The following is a 17987-nucleotide window of genomic DNA, read 5'->3' as shown; positions in this document are numbered from 1 at the left end:
GATAATTTACGGTTAAAGAAGCGATAAACGCAACGCTGGGCTATCCGATAGCGCTTTTCACATTCTTTATACGGCAGATCATAACCCCCCCTGGGGTGATGGATATTTTCAAGATTGAAATCAGAACAGGAAGGACACATGACTTTGGGGACCGACGGTGTACCACCGATCAGAGCATCATGATATCCGCCCTATTGGCGTAATTGGGAAACGTTTGTTGAAGAAAAGTGACCCTTGACGCTAATAGAGGCACATTCACCGGGGAGGAGTGTGGAGGATAACGGCGTTTGCTACAAGGCCGGTAGGTTTGTTTTGCAAACTCCTTTTTTTCCTTATCAGTTTGGGATGGTTGCTTATTTTCCCTTTATTCTTTCCCTTGCCCTGTGTTGAGATTCTCCTCTTTTTTCCATATGGATTTTGGTGGCTCTAGGCAGAGAGCTAGTTGTGGAATCCTTTCTAGTTTAAGTAGCATGCAAATGTTTCTTGCAGGTTGGGTTTGCATATTATTTCCCTCCGCCCTATCTGCCTCTGTTTGAGAGTGCCTAAATTGAATGATTTGTTATGATTATATCCATGATGATCGTCTGTGACCATTGAGAGACGGCCATAAGATAATCACATCGTGTATGAAAAGGTAGGAGATGTGCTTGGTGTTATGTATGCATTGGCAATAAGTATGATATGAATATGTAAGTGAGTACAGTAGCCAGTATAAATCTATCCCTGATGCTGAAACTTTGATTGCTAAACACGCAACTCGCGCCATTATTTCCATCAGCTCCCTCACTTTCTCCTCTTGCCACCACCGCCGCCACCCTCGTCGTCTCCAGCACTCCTCTTGCGACCATTCTTGCGCCAGTACTCTTTGCTCTCTCTCTTCTCCCTGGCTTCCCTCTTCTCGTCGCCCTCGGCTAGCTTCTTCTTGAAGGCAGCACGGTTTTCGTCCTTTTTGGCGCGGCGCTTGGCGACCTGGTCGTTGTGGACGGTGAGCACCTTTTGCATGAAGGCACGCGTCTTCTTCTCCTCTGCGCCGAGGACGACGGCGCGCTTCTGCATGTACGTCTTGTTCTTCTGAGGCTTCATGGCGACGATCTGGGAGCGGAAGGGCAGGCTGGCGGCGAGGGCACGGGGCACCTGCAGGCCGTTGAAGTGGCGGGTCTGGCGCTCAATCTTGCGGTACTGCGAGTTCTTGAGCTGAGGGGTGGCGACGTTCTCGGAGCGGCGGACCTCGCCGGTGAGGCGCATGGGCTGCCAGCCGACAAGATTGAGGACGGGGTTGTAGAAGCGGTGCGGCTTGATGGGGTACCAGGCGCGCAGGAAGACGATGTCGCTGGCGAGGATCTTGTCCTCAAAGGTGGCGCGGAAGTGGCCCTCGGGCTTGGACAGGGCGCGCTTGATCTGGCCGCGGACGCCGGAGACGGTCTTGATGGAGGCGCCTTCGAACTTTGCGATTTCGAGGGCCGAGTTGAACATACCCTTGATGAAGGCGGTGTTCTTGAAGATCTTGTAGGGGGATCCCGTGAGCTTGAGCTTCTTGACAATCTCGGTGGACTCGTCGACGGAGAGGACGGTGCCGGTGGCGGCGATGCGGAAGCCGGGGGTTGCGTTTGAGAAGGAGTTGAAGCAGACGAAGCCCGTGTTGGGTGCTATCAGCGGTGCATAGACGGTGCCGAAGCAGTGCATGTGCTCGGGCGTGTACTTGAGCATGCGGTTGCGCGTCCGCGAGTCGGAGATGCTGTAGATGGGCAGCGTTTGGAAGCGGCGCCAGCCAAGCGAGAAGATCAGGGGGTCGTTGGTCTTGAGGATCTTCTTGTGCCAGCGATGGCGCTTGATGCGCACCTGGACGAAGCCCCAGCGGTCCTCTGTGGCCGACAAGCCGCCGACGATGATGGGCAGCCGGGCATCGAAGCGTGAGACAAACTCAGCTGGGACACCTTCGAGCACCAGCTTGGCATATTTGCCAGCGCGGTAACCCTCGACAGCGACTCTTTGGCGTTCATCCAGGTTTTCAAATTCTTCCTTGTTGATGTCGAGCTGCTTCTTGATCATGGCCTTTTGCGCGTCGTACCAGTCATCCTCGCCAAACTCTTGCTCGTCGTCGCCTCCTTCTCGACGAGCTTTCGCCTTGTCGTTCATGAAACCATCTCGGTCCTCCTCCTCGAATCTCGCCTTGAGCTCCTCTTTCCTCTTGGCGTTCTTCTCACGCTCCGATTGGATCTCTTCCGCTGTCTGCTGCTGAGGCGCACTTTGGGGATCGGCTTCCAGGTCCTCGAATTCACCATCGCCTTCACTGTCCTCGTCACCCTCATCTCCATCTCCATCTTCGTCATCATCAAAGCCACCAAATTCACCATCCTCATCATCCTCGTCCCCACCTCCGTTTCGCTTTCCTGATGTAAACTTCTTCTTCAGGGCTTCAATGTTCTCTTGAGAAGCCCACTTGGCTGCCAGGTCCTCGTAGTCGTACTCTGGTATTGACCGGTCTTCTACCAGATCTTCGCTCTCATGTGATGTCTTTTTGAAGAACTCTTCATCTTCTGAGTCTTGCTCAATGTCCTCCTCTTCTGATTCGTCTTCTTCACCCTTCCATCTCTTGATGACCTCGCTGGCAGTCATGGAGCCATCGTACAGATAGCGAGCCAAATCTGCGGTGTGATATGTACGCTTCCGGGAGTGAAGTTTCATGGCTCTGTCGGCCATGCCTTCTTTCCATCTGAGGGCGGCAGTCTCCTCATCAGAGTCGTACTCTTCATCATCATCTTCCGCATCCTCGTCCAGGTCTGTGATTGAGCCAAGGTCCGAGTCGCTGTCCGCAAATGCAACGTCGTCATCCCCGTTAATCTCCTTGTCGGCATCTTTGTTGCGGAACATTTTACCCAACTTTCGTTCATTGAACTCTTCATCCTCATCTGGTTCCCCCTCGTCGCTCCCACTGACGAAGCCTTCATCATCCTCGTTCTCGCCGTCGTCTTCTTCTTCCCGTTCAGCAATTCTGGCCTTTCGTGGCTCTTTTCTGCCGGTATCTTCTACCTCATCCAGTGCCTTGACTTCTTGGCCTCCTCTGAATAGCTGTACACCATCCTCTGTTTGGCCAAGTAATCTTCGCTCAGCTTGGAGTCCAATAATCATCTCTTCACCCTCGCCACGCTCAGTATTATCAGCATCCTTGTCAAAGGTGAACCCCTTTTCTCTAGTGATCCAGATGGCATCACCATCAATTTTAAGGCCGCTCCGATCAGACATAGGCGCATAAAGCTTCTTTTCTTTTTCGTCCAGTCTCCTCCGTCCTGTCTTTCCTGTGATCTTGGCCAAGGCCTGCTCCATTGCTGGGGTAGGACAAGGGTCTGGCAACACCTCCATAGCTGACACTGTGAAATCTCCTAGGCCGGCAACATGCACTCGCTGGCCCTGAGTTGAAAAGTTTGTTCCTCGCAGATATCCCGATAGAACGATGGATCGGTCGCATTTGGGATCTTCTTCAATCTTGGTTGGGTGAGTAATGTCGCGGAAGCTGTCGATGATGGCGTAAGGGTGGGAGTTTCTCCAGACGAGGGGTCGAGGGCTCTTCATGACAGATAGGAACCGAGATAGGTTATGAATTTCGCGATCAGGATATCTGCCGTTCATAACACCAGAGAGATAGAAAAGGTGGGCACCCTGGTACAGCTCAGTCCACAACCTTCGCTTCAGGTGCTTCTTGGCATCCTTCAAAGCGGCAGGTTTGCGAAACAGATCGAGATGGGTCAAGACGCCGAACACGTTACCTGGCATACCCGTAGCGGCCAGGATATTAAGGAACTCCATAGTCTCCATCTCGAAGCCATAGTTACCGTCAATCATGAGAAGGATGATGTCGGCAACCTTGGCGATGTCCACCATGGCTTCCAATTCGTTGGGACATTCCACAAAGGTTAACCGCTGTTTCTTCGAGGTGACGACGGTGACGGGGCCTTGGGGATCTGAGATTGTCTCTTTGGCATATCGCCGAATGAGCGATTTCATCAGAGTCGTCTTGCCGACGCCCGGGGGGCCGACAATGGCGACGAGACGCGGCGGCGCCTCATCGGGGAGTCTGTCGACGAGGGGAACATGGAGACGCTTTTCTTTGATCTTCGGAGGCAATTAGTATATGGTTGAGTGTATGAGATGATCGAATGCAGAGTTTTATCAATCGTCAGGTATTTGAAAAGGATGTTTGGACAAAAACATACATCAGATGATCTGGCAGCCTGTTTCTGAAGCTTGCCGGGCTTGGAGAAGGCAAACGCCTTGGGATTGCGCTCTGCCAAAGGTCAACATCCGGTCCGAATATAAATTGCTGGCAACTCCCAAACTCCAATTCCAAGAACAACTTACCCCCGGTGTTTTTCTTCTTCTCCTTCTTCTCCTTGCTCTTGCGATGCGGCTTATGCGCTTGGTCCTCCATGATGGCTTGTCGTGGCAGTCTGCGCTCGCCGCTCAGTGGCAGAATTTGAGAGTGAACTGGGAAATTTTTCTAGCTGATAGCGATAAGATGTTGGATTCATATCGATAAGATGCGATACATCGCCCCGCTAATGCTAGCGCAGAATGAACTGCTTGGAGCACTCCACATGACACTACCTAGTAGAAGCGGAGTCGATGAACAAGACAGAATTGGCGATGTACAAGAGCTCTTTGATGAAGCTGTGCATTGCGAGATTGGAGAATTGCCTGGATAGAGAATATCTGAGACATGGCAATTTCCAAGGCGGCTTTGTCTTTTGCCAACAATTGTCCTTTTATATAGATGGTAGCCTCTATTTGGCAAGGACGAAAATGATCAAGTATTCTGTCCAAGTGCTCATTGTTCGATGCCCCAACCATGGAGCAGACACTTGCTGCTCGCCATTCTCGGTACGGAGTAGTGGTTAGTTGAGGCAGCTGTATCGTGCTCAAGCACATGTTCCTGTGCGAGATCCCAGTGGTTGACAACAGCTACCAGGGTAATGGGCACAAGACGCCAATCGGTGTTTTCACTGTTACTCTACTCGGCACTGATGCTCGATCCACCCTCCTAGATTTCCATTTCTCACCCACGACGTAACGGCATCCTCTGCCCTTCGTAAACTCCTTAGCTTTCTGGACATAAGGTTTCTCGCTTGGTTGCAAATTGACCCGTGATGACTCTGGCTCTTGATGGTCCAAGCAAGGGTCATGGGGCGCTTGTGTTGGGTTCAGCAAATCGCATCGAATGCCGCTGGGCGGATGGAGTCGTGCTCTGCCGGTTTGGGATTAGGACTGCAAAATGGGAGTCATAACGAAATTGCAGGCTGCATGAAAAGAGTCACGATGTGCTGCACCACAGTTCGTTGGAGTTACATGGCTGTGTCTATTGCACGAAATGCAGTAGTTGCAAGAAAAAAAAAATTCATTTCTCAACGGCTTGCGACGGATATTTCCGGGCGCCGAAACAGATTACATGTTGCTATTCAGCAGAGGGAAAGTGCAATTGCATGTCCAATGTCAAATACCTAGGTATTGATGGCAGTTGCTGTAAGTGAAGATAAGAGAGGGGAAAGTGTTAAGGCTAGACTCTAGAGGGATATGGAGCTTGCACACACTAAGTATCTCGTCATATCAAATTGGCTGGAGAGATACGCGGTGCTGACGAGAGTCCGCGTAACGCACACGTATCAGCGTGCGCACAGTGTCGTCACCGTCGGTTTTACCCGAGATTTCAATTCCATCTGATGCAAAGATTCACGGGCTTCCGGATGTTAGTCTCTTACTCGTACAGCACAGTAGCATCACCACTAGCGCATACAATTCCAGACAATCCCTTCAAGCTTCTTTGGCGTCTCTCTCAAAGAGGAAAACGTGGCTGTTTGTTTGTGAACGGTGACTCAGCCGAGCACTGCCAACATCAAGCCTGGTCCTTCTCCCGAATAGGCGTAAATTACATGGATTTTAATTAACAGAGTAGGTCTTGGAGTCACGATGGGAAATGAATGAGCTTATGTTACTTTGATTGTGGATGTTGATCGTCCTGGTCTCCTGGTGCGAATCTGGTAACTGTGGGATTAAGGGATGAGGCGAAGCTTCCGTCGTGACTGATAGCAATGCATCTAGAAGCCATCGCCTACTACAGAGCTAAAGAAGAAGAAACAGAAACAGAAGCAGAAGCAGAAGCAGAAGAAGCTTCCGGATGTGTCGAGTTAGCCAAGGCTCACAAAACAACACCTCATCTGCAGCAAATGCCGCGTGGTCATTGGCGAATCCATACTGCGACCGCACACACGTCTTCGATTATTGGCCATCAACAGTATCTGCCTGAGCAATCCAAATCCTTCTCCTCAGGCAGAACTCGTCATCATCCTTCGTTGGCTCGTCTCCACCACTAGCCCCTCCCCCACAAGGCTGGCTCAGGGGGACGAAGAAGCTTCTCTTGGTGCTTGGCCCTGGGATCCATTACGCGGAACGGCTGACCCGCGCAATGAGTCAATTGGGCAGTGTGCGCGCGGCCAGGCTAGTTAGTGGTGACTGCATTACGGAGTCCGGCACGCACACCATCTCAAACAGGGACAATACGCATGGGATGGTTGGATGGGTGCGTATTGCTGGAAAACTTTTCTGGCACCGGCAATCTGCTGACGCTAACATCGTGGCCATGATGTGGAATGTGGGCCAAGCACACGCAACTAAGCTTTTTCAATGGCTTGAGATGTTGCCGAACGGGACAAGGACAAAGTTTCACGGAAGCCTGGTTGTGTATATATAGACCTGGCTGATGCCTGGTTGTTGTGGCCATCTCAGGCAGACATCAATCAGAACAACAGCAACAAACAAAAGCAACATTCCAGCTCTGGAAACAAAAACAACAAAGCTTGGTTATCAACCACCCTCCACAATTCAACCAATCCACTCCAATCTGTATGCACACCCACTCAATCTCACAACCAATACAAGCTATAAGCATAAACCGACTAACAATAAGCAACAGCTCAAACCAATCTTCCTTCATAATGTCTCTCATCGGACACCACGGCGGCCTTCAAATTGGCAAGGCTGAACGACCCGGCCCCTCATTGGGCAAGAAGATCAACAAGGATCACGAATCCAAGTCCGAAAAGACTTCATCTTCCCTCAGTCAAAGAATTGGCGGCATTCTCCACAGCCAGCGACGAGGGGATGACCGAAGCGAAACTGCTTCGATCTCCTCCGTTGCAACAGAAAAGAGAGCCCTTTTGGGAGACAGGAACAGCAGCAGCTCTTCCAGGCAAGCATCAACGCTTGCCAAACCAAACGAGACTCTGATGCCTCCTGTGAGATTTTGGAATTAGCGCCATGAGGATGCGGGCATTGTCCCGCTACATTCGACTTTGGTTTCTTTTTCATCTTCTTTCAACATAAGGCGGGATGCCACCGGATTTTTTTAATATAGAAGCGCTCACGGGATGCGACATGGAGTTGGGACTAGACGATGATTTTACGCGGCATGATATGTATCGAGCAGATGAAAGCTTCTGCTTTTTTAACACTTCGTTCTTTGCTATGACTATTTTTTCTCTATATATTCTTTAGATATTCACTATATAAGTCTTATCATCACTTTGCGCTGCAATCACCATTATCATCCGTGACTATTTTGGTTACAATAATACAAATATGATACACAACATAGGTGAGCCAGACTGCATACCTAGTACACGGGACGATATGATTGTAAACATTCCTTTTCTTGCTTTTCCTTTACTGACAACATTGTCACAGCTCACCAAGATTCTCACTGGTGACGGATAGTGTCTATATGGAGGGATTTGCTCAGTAGCGGGCATCTTAAGTTGGCTATAGGACATCCCGTGTCACAGATTTAGCACATACAAGTGCGGGAAAAGAGTAACAAGAGTGTATCGGATGGTAGAAGAAGGTAAAGATTACATAACCAACGTTAACATCCAGCTTTCCCTCTTTATATATATTGAGACTAACCACAACCACCATGGCTAACTGTAAGAACATTATCGGTGATAATCCCATAAGAAATGGTCTTGATACAATTCGTTCATCCTTGTCTATCTCTGTACAGGGAGAGATCACTATCAACGTACCAGACGCGTCAGAGTTGCCTCTCGACTAGCTGGCGAGGAAGGTTTTGTTCAATTCTCCTGTATCGCGTTGAGCAGGTATAACAGACGCCTCTCTGACTAAGTTCAACTAGATCTCCGAATTGTTGCTCTCAAACTTGTTACAACGCTGACGACTCTTCATGAACCCCGCCTGCTTAGTTTCAGGGGGTGGGGAAAGAACCTCCTCGATGATAAATCGCGTTTGATCACATACTTTAACGATGATGCTCAGGATGTCGTCGACCGTATTACGCCTCTATTAATCACTGTCCTCCGTGGCGATTGCGACGATACGCGCATCTGGAATCAAGTCTATCGCGCTGTCACCGAAGAGACACCTCCGCCGCCTCTCCCAGTCCCGATCTTGCCCTGCTTTCAACAAAAGCCATGGAGCCGCAACACCAGCAGCTTCAAAAATTCTTCCGAGTATCTCAGAGATGTGAATAGAGTCCTTCGAGAAGAACTAGGCACTATATACGTCGGTCTCCCTCGATTCCACGGGGTTTTCTTTGGTGATGTGGCCGGCCTTGGGGCCGCGTCGGAGGCCGTCTTCGACAAGTGTCAGGAGGGTGATAGCCTCCTCTTTGGCCCTCGATATGGATAGTGCGAGCGGCCCAAAGACAAAATTTAGGATCATGTATTAGACTGGTTCACGGAAACTTGCAACGAGCTACATTTGGTCCCAGATCCTTGTGCCTGGGGAGCTAAAGAGTCATCCGTCAGACGACAAGCCGTCCAAGGCATGGGCTGGCTCGGAAAGATACGCAAGAGAGGTTATTTCTGTTCAAGGTACTCGTCATTTTGTACTGGGCTTCACACTTTACGGCTCATTGATGTGAATTTGGGAATTCAATCATCTTTAGGGTGATCGCGTCTGAAGCTTTTGACGTTGACAAAGACGGTGAAACCGGGCTGCGCTTTGTTTCTACACTTCCTAGGCTTCTATGAATGGATGAAGAACAATAGGATTTGATACTACTATCATTTCCGAGGGCCATAGACGAATCGTCACGATTCAGCGGGATGGCAAGACGGAGAGGCTCGTGCTCGACGAGCTAATAAAGCGAGCACCTTATGTCTTCAACCGGGCAACCACTTGCTAAAAAGCTTATCCCGAAGAGGACTCATGGCAATACATCGACTGTAACGAGGAGGGGGAGCTACTTAAAGAGGCAACCGATCAGGGCATTGTCAATGTTGCCCGATATTACCACTATGAAATCGTCCACGTCCAATCACAAATCGATGAGATTTACGACAACATTCGTCGTGGCCTGATCTCCAGAGACGCAAAAGCCTATCACCTGGAGATATCATATCAGTCGCTTGATGGCGAAGGTGATAGTGGTAGAACTGCTGGTGCTAAGCGGTCTCTTCCCAGTCAACCGGGTAGCCCTCCCCATAAACGAACACAGCCAATGTTGCTAAGTAGCGGAATGATCAAAGAGGCATTGGCAAATCGAGTATACAGGTGTGTCATAGTTGAAGATTGTGGGAAAGATATATACAAGGCAAGCACCACTCCAGTTCTGCTAAAGGTACTTGAAGCCTGCATCCAGGGGCATGAGTCTTCACATCAAGTTGGAATCCTTCACAGAGACATATCCGTCAACAATCTCATGCTCGACGAGGACAGAATCAACCTTTCGTGGTCGGCGTTCCTCATCGATTGCGACCTTGCTATTAAAGAGTAATGCTTGAGCGCCTCTGGAGCGAAGACAAAGACTGGGACAAGGACTTTCACGGCCTGGGAGCCATATTCTCGGAGGAATTATTCGTGAGGGCCGCTAGCGGTAACTTCACGCCTTATCACCAACAATTGATTCCGCTGCCGAATGAGCTAAGGCTGATTGTTTTCCCCATTAGTCAGTTCTCCCGGAACCATGAGGATGAGGGCCTCTACAGTCGCCTGAGGGGAGCGCTTCGGATGGAGCGAGAGAGGCTTGAATCGGATGAAACTCCTAGTGGAAAGACGTGATAGTACCTAGAATACTGTCGTTTACTACCACTACTACGTCTATTGCCGCTTCCATCTTCTACTCTGGCTACCATCTTCTACTCTGGCTACCATCTTCTACTCTGGCTACCATCTGCTACTACCCCTCATATCAGTAATGATATGGCGAGCCTATTCTACTTAATCGATCATACTCTGTATTATTATTATTATGCACATCGGGATCTGATGAGTTGGCTTGCATTATTGGACATTCCCATCCCCAAAGCCAAGACCCCGGACCCAAAGATGGAACACGCTTGTACACGCCAACCCCTCTCGAATCATGCAGGGAGCAGTCAGCTTTTACACCACATGAGCACAACGCGGGAAGCGTCCTGGCCAATGATGCGGAGTAGCCTGGACGCCTTCATATCCCTTGAAAAGGACTCGACCTCATTGGATGTCCATCTCACCGATCTTTCGAATACCCAATAGCAAACAAGAATAGGGGCTGTGATGATATCACTGGAAAGCCTTGATACACGCTGGAGGAGCAGCTGACTTTGAGAAAAAGAAAAGAAATGTCAACTAAGACACGGAACTGCTCGAAGCCGATGCAGGAAGAGAGCCCAGAATCCATACCGCCATCACCGCCTCGAGATGGCCTACTCGATGTGAGACATTTGCTGTCTTGTTGCCTATCAGCCTATCCCCAAGCCGCGGAGCAAGCCCCGGAGACAATTTTGTATAGACATGGTCTCGAATGGAATCCATAGACATTCAGTATCCTGCTCACGATACCGCCTTGGACGCTCTATATTCTACTGTAGCAGAGAGATACACAGAGTAAAACCCAGTTGACTGACACATGGCTGGGGGAAAAAAAAAAAAAGCCTTGTCGATCATCATTAGAGATAGCATCAAATTCAAATAGCAAACCAGGTTTTCAATTTGCGCTGACTAGTGCTGTTACTATGACAATCTGGTTGCACAATCATGTCGCTTTCCCAAGTAATCCCGCCCATTTCCTTTCATGATCCATTTTATCCCAATGGCCCATACGGAAGTATGCATAATGGCCAGCCCAATCGCACTCATAAATACATGCTGTTCAATGATACGATGATATCCATCGAAGGCTTCGAAAGATCATGAAAGATCGTAATCAGGATCCATCTCATGCTCTAGGTCTTCGTCGTCAATGATCTGCTCGGCACTTCTGTCCATGTAATCCTCCTCATTCCACCCATATCCGCGAATGTGAACAATCTCAGAGTAGTCAACCAGTATGCTGTTCCTCCAGCTCTTCTCTTCAGGCTCGTTCGCATAGGCAAAGCTCGCAAACCAGAGGAAGCTGTCCACCTTTCCCACGGGGCCAATTTTGTTTTTAACATCTTCAATGAACTCGTAGACAATCGCGATGCAGTCCATATGGCTTCCCACAAGCTTCCTGACCTTGTGAGGCTCGTCGTGCGTGGCCTGTAAGTTGATGGGGAGTCCCTCCAACGTGTCGCTAGGGAACTTCACCCAGCCATAGCATTGGGCCATTCGTGGCAGCTCCGCGATCAATTTGGTGCCTGAGGGCAGCGTCGAGTCTACCTTCACACCAAGCTTACTGATGGCGTTTTCTTCACAAAATGAGAAATAGTTCTCATTGGCGTCCACTTTTCCATAGGGATGTGTGTAAACCAAAACTGGGTCGCTGGCCACGGCCGCCTCCATCATCTGGAGAACAGCAGCATTTTGGCACTCTCGCTGCATCGGGTAGTAGGATCCAACCTCCTGAGGAGGCACCTGGTCCCAAAACTGTTGAACTCGCATCGTTAGTGAGAGTTGGTTAACAGTGAGATGGGTAGTCACTTACAACTTTCATGGCGAATGGTCCCTCGCCGCCGAATCTGACCTTCCAGACGAAGCCATCGTCGCCGCCTCCAAGCCGAGACTCGAAAACAAGCGTCTTCGGATCAAAAGTGCTGCGGCGGAGCCGCGGTTGCCTGTAGTCACTGCCCCGGAATCGGGGCGGCCCCTCCATGAACTCATCATTGAGGAAGGGTTTGGACATTGCTTTTAAGCGACGGCGTTCAGCCGCGTAACGATCGACCGGAGGATCGATCTGAGGATCCGTCGGAGCAGTCATGCTAACGCAAGTCATGGGTACGAGTGGTGGAAGAATGAAGAATGAAGGATAAAAGGTATATGAATAGAAAGAGGAAAAGTAAAAGGAAGAGAAGAGCGGCAGCAGCAGGATGATATAGTAAATGATATACTGCGGGAGGGTGGGATGGATGAGACAGTGGCGTGAAGAGCGGACAGCGGCTCGCCAATAGCCATCACACCTACACTCTTGGACGGCCCTCGAGATTCACTCTTACATCATTCGCCGATATCTGGCAGCTAATTAAACACTGCCCAGCTGAATGAGGGAAAAGCAAAAAAACGAGTTGTCAGGTTTCACCCCTTGCATACTTCGGGCCAGCCCCCTCCTCTAGCGGGGATTGTTGTTGGCATCGGAATCGCAGTTTGTCGTCGGTTGGCGTGGTCGAGTTGTTTGCCTTTAGGCAGAGGACCTGGGGTTTGTCAATCCAGTGTTGGGGGCTTTGTTTTGGGGTTGGGGAGACGCGGGAAGAGGCTCACGTGTAGGTTTGACACACAGTTGGGGCCCCCCCGATGGTGATGAGATGGCAATGCCACACCGATCGAAAGGCTCCTTGAAAGGGCCTGAAAGGTGTATTACGGGTACTTATATGGATGGCTTTTGAGAACATAGATCTCACTCTAGTCTGGACCTCAAGGGAGGCCGAGAATGTGACTGACATGGTTAGGTCCAGCGACCAGCATGATGATTGGCGGCCTGTTATAGCTGCAAAGATACATCTCTTTTCATGAGAATTGCTCTAGTTCTCACAGGAAAAAAAAAGAAAAGGAGAAAAGAAAAGGGTATATCGATTATTTCAGTGACATTTCTTGTCCATCCTATCCCGTCTAAAAGCTCTCATTGAGAATATCGTCATTCATCTTCACCATTGACGGACTGAGCTCGGAAGAGTCCGCCCCCGCCCCAGCATCAATGAGGATATCGTCTACGATCCTCCTGCTAGCTTCTCGTGCTATATTTGAAAAAGAGAGACAATAGGTTAGCCGCTTTTGGATGGTCACAGTCTGCAAGTAATGCATTTCCAGAGCAACTTACCCGGTGTCTGGAGTAACTTCGAGGGCGGTAGTGCAAACTGGATTGTCTTGGGCGGGCTCATGCCGAGATTATCATCGTCATCGCTCTCCCAGTCAATCTCATGCGTCTTCCCCCCAGATGCTGCACCCCTCTCGGTGGCAAACACATCCTTAGTCTTCTTTGCGGTGGCGGGAGTCTGCACGCTGACACCAGGGGTCCTGGGAGCTTGACTCGCCGCTGCCAGGCGCTGTCGTTTGTACGGAGACATGAAGGCTTCGCTTCGTAGTGTCGGAATGGCAATCTCGGGAGACGACATGGGATCGTCCTGCCACATCGCCACGTCTCTCTGTTGCGGCGGTGGCAGCTCCGGCTGCTTGCCTTTGAGGGGGGATATTCGAACACCCGACTTGTGAGGCGTAGCTTGCAGGCGATAAGTTTTGTCGAGGACGCGATGTAGTAGAGGATCCTTGTGGCGCTGGACCGACCCGTCTCTGTTTTGAGGGTTGGGTAGACCTCTTGGTGTCGTCGATATATCAGGTAGCCGTGCCGTGTGTTGCGCAAATAAGACGGAAGAATCCTCCTGATCTGAATCCTCCGTCTTCATTGTAACGCCCTCCTCATCATTCATCTCCCGCCGCATAGCCTCGTAAGGAGATTCAAGCTGGGATACATTGGCTTTATTAGCCTGACTCGGTGGAGGTCGAGGCGTGCTTCCAGCCAGCTCGGCATCATCCAGCATCGACTCGTCGCCATGCAGTGCCGAGTGGTGCCCTGCGCCGCTGACTCTTGTTGCTTCTTCGTCTAGGTCGGCCGTTACGTCGATTGTCATCTCGTCTCGCACGGCGCTGCTATCTTCGGCGGCGCTCATCTCGTCTTGGTTCTCATTTGTCTGGTCCTCATAGCCGGAAAGAGACACGTTTGCGGACGATTCGAAAAATTGCTTCCAGAACTGGCAAAAGGCAGCAATTAGTATACAATTGTCGAGACGGCGGCTGAAGCTATTGCCGTACCTTGGATGCTTCCCAAACAGCTCGCGAGTGCTCTCCATACTGCTCCACGCGCGGCAAGATGCCGGTGGTGACGATTCTATGTGCTTTGCTGAAATTATGATCAATCTCTAGAATGTCATTAGCTCTCTGGAGCACGGATAGCAGTCAGAGGACCGTTGAACCTACCTTGCAGCGTCAGAGTAATGGATTGCTCTAGCTTCTCCAGCTCTTCCGTTAAGCTCAGACTGCGCTGCGGCGCGACGCTTTGTCCAGACATTGCGCAATGGCTGAATATAGGAGGCGAATGGATTCAAGGGTAAGAAAGATAGAAAAGAGGGGAAAGATCAAAAAGACAACAATTCCTGCGCCGATATGCTGGGCGCAGTCGTTATTGTTTAGGTTTATCTCGATCGCGTCTCCACGCGATGAGGGGCAAAATGTCACTTTTTGGCGGGCGGTCAATGGAGGGGCAGCTTAAAGCTGATGTTTACACTGTCGAATAACAAGAGCACAATTATAGAAATCAAAGAGTTGTTTAATTCGAATTGTGCCTTTAAAATTTGTTTTATATCATTTGAATCATTTTCTTTCTCATCATCTAATAACATGGCTCCTTGAACCAACAATTCCTACTGCCGCTTGAGATAATAATCAAACATGTCCAGCTTGACCAGAAGCTGGGCCACCATACTGTCATCGCCAGTCCCGTATTGCTCCTTGAATATCCTGTCTTCCCTCCCTCTCTTACCGTCTGTGCGGCGAGCCTTCTCTGACAGGCTTCGACAGACTGTGATGAAAATTTGCACCTTCTTCTTGAATTCTGCGTACAGAGTCGCCGGGGCGAGATCGTCTTCCACCCCCAATCGCTGAAGCCTTATGTGTTTGGCAAATCGCAAAATATTGTTAAAGATGTCCTCTAGTAGCTTCAGTACTGGCTGCTGCTTCTTTCGCAGGAATAAAGCCAGCATGATTCGATCTAGAACGAGAGAATGAAGTTCCTGCAATTTGTCAGGGCTCTGGACCTCTTCTGACGAGCTATTCGTAGTTGGTCGGTGGAGATCCGCCTCGATTTTGTCCAGCTTCTTTTCAAACACTCGCCAAGGAACACCGATGCCCGTGTCCAGAAAATACGCTGACACACTGGACACAAAATGTTGCGCTTCTCTTACGAAGCGGAGCGTTGCATCGCCAGGATCTTCCCATTCACGAGCCAACGAGTTGGCATCGCGGAAAAGCTGGTTGACAACAAATATCATGCGCAGGACTCGCAACAGAAGCTTGAAGATGTAGTCGTATTGCATCAAGTTCATCGGCGTGATGATGGGGCTTAGCTGCGGCGGCGCTGTATAGGAAAGGCGAAGAAAGTCCAAGGCTTCGAGGGAGTCGGGGTTCATGCATTGGTTGATTTCCTCGTCAGACAAGTCTCTCACGGCAAAGCTCATGTTGCCGGGCAAGCCAGAAACCTCCTTGTCAAAAATGCGTTCATTCCTGACAACTTTCTTGCCGTCTTCATCAGCGCCATAGCATTCAGAAAGTATGCCCATCAATGCTAGTCGCAGCTCTGAAGTCGCTGGGGGCCAGTTGTCGCGGCCTCCCAGCCGCAAGCCCATGACATTGCTCCTCCTTGCGACCCCTGGCCTCCTTTGTGCCGACTCCATATCGGGGTCGAATAGAGCATGAGAGAGACGGCTGCAGAGATTGCCATTTCCGAGAAGCTGAAACTCTCGCTGCAACTTCAGATGATCTCGCAGATTGTGTGCAGTAAATAGGAGCTTGAGAGTCTCTTTGTTGACCACTTGGGCCTGCGCCGAGGCAATGACACCAAACGAAAGAACCGGAAGCAACGTCCAATGCGGCGTAGAGTTCGAGAGCTCAATAGCTGAGGCATGTGTTCCGCAGAGTCTATCGCGAACAATCCTGCTGAGGGGATCCTCTGCGTCGTGTGTGGCAACTGGCTGAGCAAATTGCTCCATGGACGCGGCAATATGCTCTTCCATGCCAACCTGATCCAGTCCAAAGTAAGTAAGGATAGAGCCGGGCTTTTCGCCCAATGAATACATGGAAATTTCCATGGGGTCATAAGAATAGTCGGGGCGGCTTGAGTGGATGGCATCGACCAGAAAGTCGCGGTACGCAACAGCTTGACTCTCAAGGCGCAGTATGGCCTCCCAGTCATAAAGCCACTTGGCCTGAGGAGGATCACTAGACGCAATGACGTCCTGTTGAGCGAGTGGGTGGTCTTCATGGAAAGTGCGGATAAATCGCAAGTTGCGCCCAGTCTCAAATATTGTCTCCGTCACATCGTCGGGCATAAAGCGCGGCATCTTGCCCGCGTCTAGGACGTAGTCGACCTCTGCGAGCTCCCGGCCGAAATCGTCCCGAAAAACTCGTGCCTCGACCTTGACAAACCCTTTGCTTTCTCCAAGATTGGCCTTGGTAAAGGGCAGCCCTTGCTCACGTCTTGTTCCAATCCACTCTTCGAGAAACTCGATCCAGGGCCCAGAGACTCTCCGCAGTACTTCTCGCATGATCTGACGGAGGTACTCTTCGTTGCTATCCACCGAATATGCTTGATGAAACACGAGGTTCAGAATATCCTCATCTGTAAGACCGTGGCGCAGCTGTGATGTGAGCGCCTTGAAGGGTCGTAGAATGGCTACCATCGAGTTGACGGTGGATTGAAGCTGCAGAAGCGAGCGAGGATTCCGCCCATTAAAGGCCACCCATTCTTGTACAACCTGTAAAACCTGGCTGACAGTGCTGGCAAGGGCCACACCGCATCGGCTTGGATGTTCCGAGTACGCGGAATGCACAAAGGTGCGCAGTCCTATCAAGGTGCTACCGCATCTCAGGCACTTGTTTTCAAGCGCCTGTAGGACATTGCTAGAGTACCCCGAGGCCCTCATTTTAGGAAGGGAAGGCTTAAGGCCCTGAGTTCCGTCCTTTCTAGTAAAGAGAACAGACTCTCCACCAAGTGCCAAAGCCAACAGTGAAGACAAGTACGTCTTCGTATCAACCACGGGGACGCCAACATTCCTGAGCTTGAGAGGGTCGCTTGAAGAGAATAGCAAAGCGTCGTACGCAGCCGGGCCAGCCTCGCTAATCATCATAGGTTGATGTTTTGTGGCTGTATCGCCGGAGAAGAAGATATCCCACGATCTATATGGAGGTTTCGGTTCGGCGGGCACTCCTGGCTCTAGCCAAATATCGGGCATGTCTTCATCATCGCTATCGAGGGCTACAGGGAGGCCCTCGGATGACTTCTCCGGTTCATCTATAGGCTTTGGTGATGCATCCGGCGCCTCGTTGTCGATTGCCTCGGCAGAACCTGTGGGAATATCCTGGACTGATACGAGCTTGAAGAAGCCATCGTGGGTTGGCGTTATGGGCTCGAGCGCGAAGGGATCCGAGTCTGGGCTGGATAGAGCATCTGGGCACAAAGAGAAGACGATAGGTAAGCCTCTGCGATATTATATCACCAAAGGAAGGGGCAGATCGCGAACCAATTGCTTACTTGTGAGATCATTAGAAAAGAAGCTGGCCGCTGTTTCTGCCTCCTGGTCCAGCAGCAGCTTTGACGGCCGCCAGAAGTTGGGAATGGCAAAGACATATTCCTCAGAGCCATCGCTGGCCATGGCTCACAGCAGGTTCAGCGATGGATGCATAGAGTACAAGATACGGCAGACGCGCCAGCGGAGGCCATCCGCGTTGTCGATGAAGACTCCAAACGAACAATAAAGTTTGTTGATATCTAGAGTTTCATGTGGTTCTGAGAGGTACGGAGCACGCGCTAGAACATGCAA

The 17987-nt window shown here is 50.4% G+C and overlaps 6 protein-coding genes across 6 annotated transcripts; 2 read left to right on the top strand and 4 right to left on the bottom strand.

Moving 5' to 3' along the window:
• Positions 1-783: 783 nt before the first annotated feature.
• Positions 784-4426, bottom strand: T069G_01558 (uncharacterized protein; the record flags this gene model as incomplete). Its single annotated transcript, XM_056168768.1, has 3 exons — positions 784-4110; positions 4212-4282; positions 4357-4426. 3 exons carry the CDS (start codon positions 4424-4426, stop codon positions 784-786), a joined length of 3468 nt encoding a protein of 1155 aa, XP_056034084.1.
• A 2557-nt stretch (positions 4427-6983) lies between these two features.
• On the top strand, positions 6984-7761 carry T069G_01557 (uncharacterized protein; the record flags this gene model as incomplete). Its single annotated transcript, XM_056168767.1, has 2 exons — positions 6984-7283; positions 7732-7761. 2 exons carry the CDS (start codon positions 6984-6986, stop codon positions 7759-7761), a joined length of 330 nt encoding a protein of 109 aa, XP_056034083.1.
• Positions 7762-7960: 199 nt separating this feature from the next.
• On the top strand, positions 7961-8691 carry T069G_01556 (uncharacterized protein; the record flags this gene model as incomplete). The annotated part of the gene is made up of 2 exons (XM_056168766.1): positions 7961-7970; positions 8180-8691. The coding sequence occupies 2 exons, from the start codon at positions 7961-7963 to the stop codon at positions 8689-8691; spliced, it is 522 nt and encodes a 173-aa protein (XP_056034082.1).
• Positions 8692-11175: 2484 nt separating this feature from the next.
• Positions 11176-12163, bottom strand: T069G_01555 (uncharacterized protein; the record flags this gene model as incomplete). Its single annotated transcript, XM_056168765.1, has 2 exons — positions 11176-11832; positions 11891-12163. 2 exons carry the CDS (start codon positions 12161-12163, stop codon positions 11176-11178), a joined length of 930 nt encoding a protein of 309 aa, XP_056034081.1.
• An 845-nt stretch (positions 12164-13008) lies between these two features.
• On the bottom strand, positions 13009-14461 carry T069G_01554 (DASH complex subunit ask1 domain-containing protein; the record flags this gene model as incomplete). The annotated part of the gene is made up of 4 exons (XM_056168764.1): positions 13009-13133; positions 13217-14144; positions 14206-14312; positions 14371-14461. The coding sequence occupies 4 exons, from the start codon at positions 14459-14461 to the stop codon at positions 13009-13011; spliced, it is 1251 nt and encodes a 416-aa protein (XP_056034080.1).
• A 352-nt stretch (positions 14462-14813) lies between these two features.
• Positions 14814-17819, bottom strand: T069G_01553 (spc97 / spc98 family domain-containing protein; the record flags this gene model as incomplete). Its single annotated transcript, XM_056168763.1, has 4 exons — positions 14814-17283; positions 17341-17458; positions 17513-17614; positions 17699-17819. 4 exons carry the CDS (start codon positions 17817-17819, stop codon positions 14814-14816), a joined length of 2811 nt encoding a protein of 936 aa, XP_056034079.1.
• Positions 17820-17987: the final 168 nt, after the last annotated feature.

The sequence above is a fragment of the Trichoderma breve genome, chromosome 1, assembly GCF_028502605.1.
Source record: "Trichoderma breve strain T069 chromosome 1, whole genome shotgun sequence".
NCBI lineage: Eukaryota > Fungi > Ascomycota > Sordariomycetes > Hypocreales > Hypocreaceae > Trichoderma > Trichoderma breve.
Note: the sequence above shows the minus strand (reverse complement) of the source record. Positions and strands in the feature narration are given on the sequence as shown.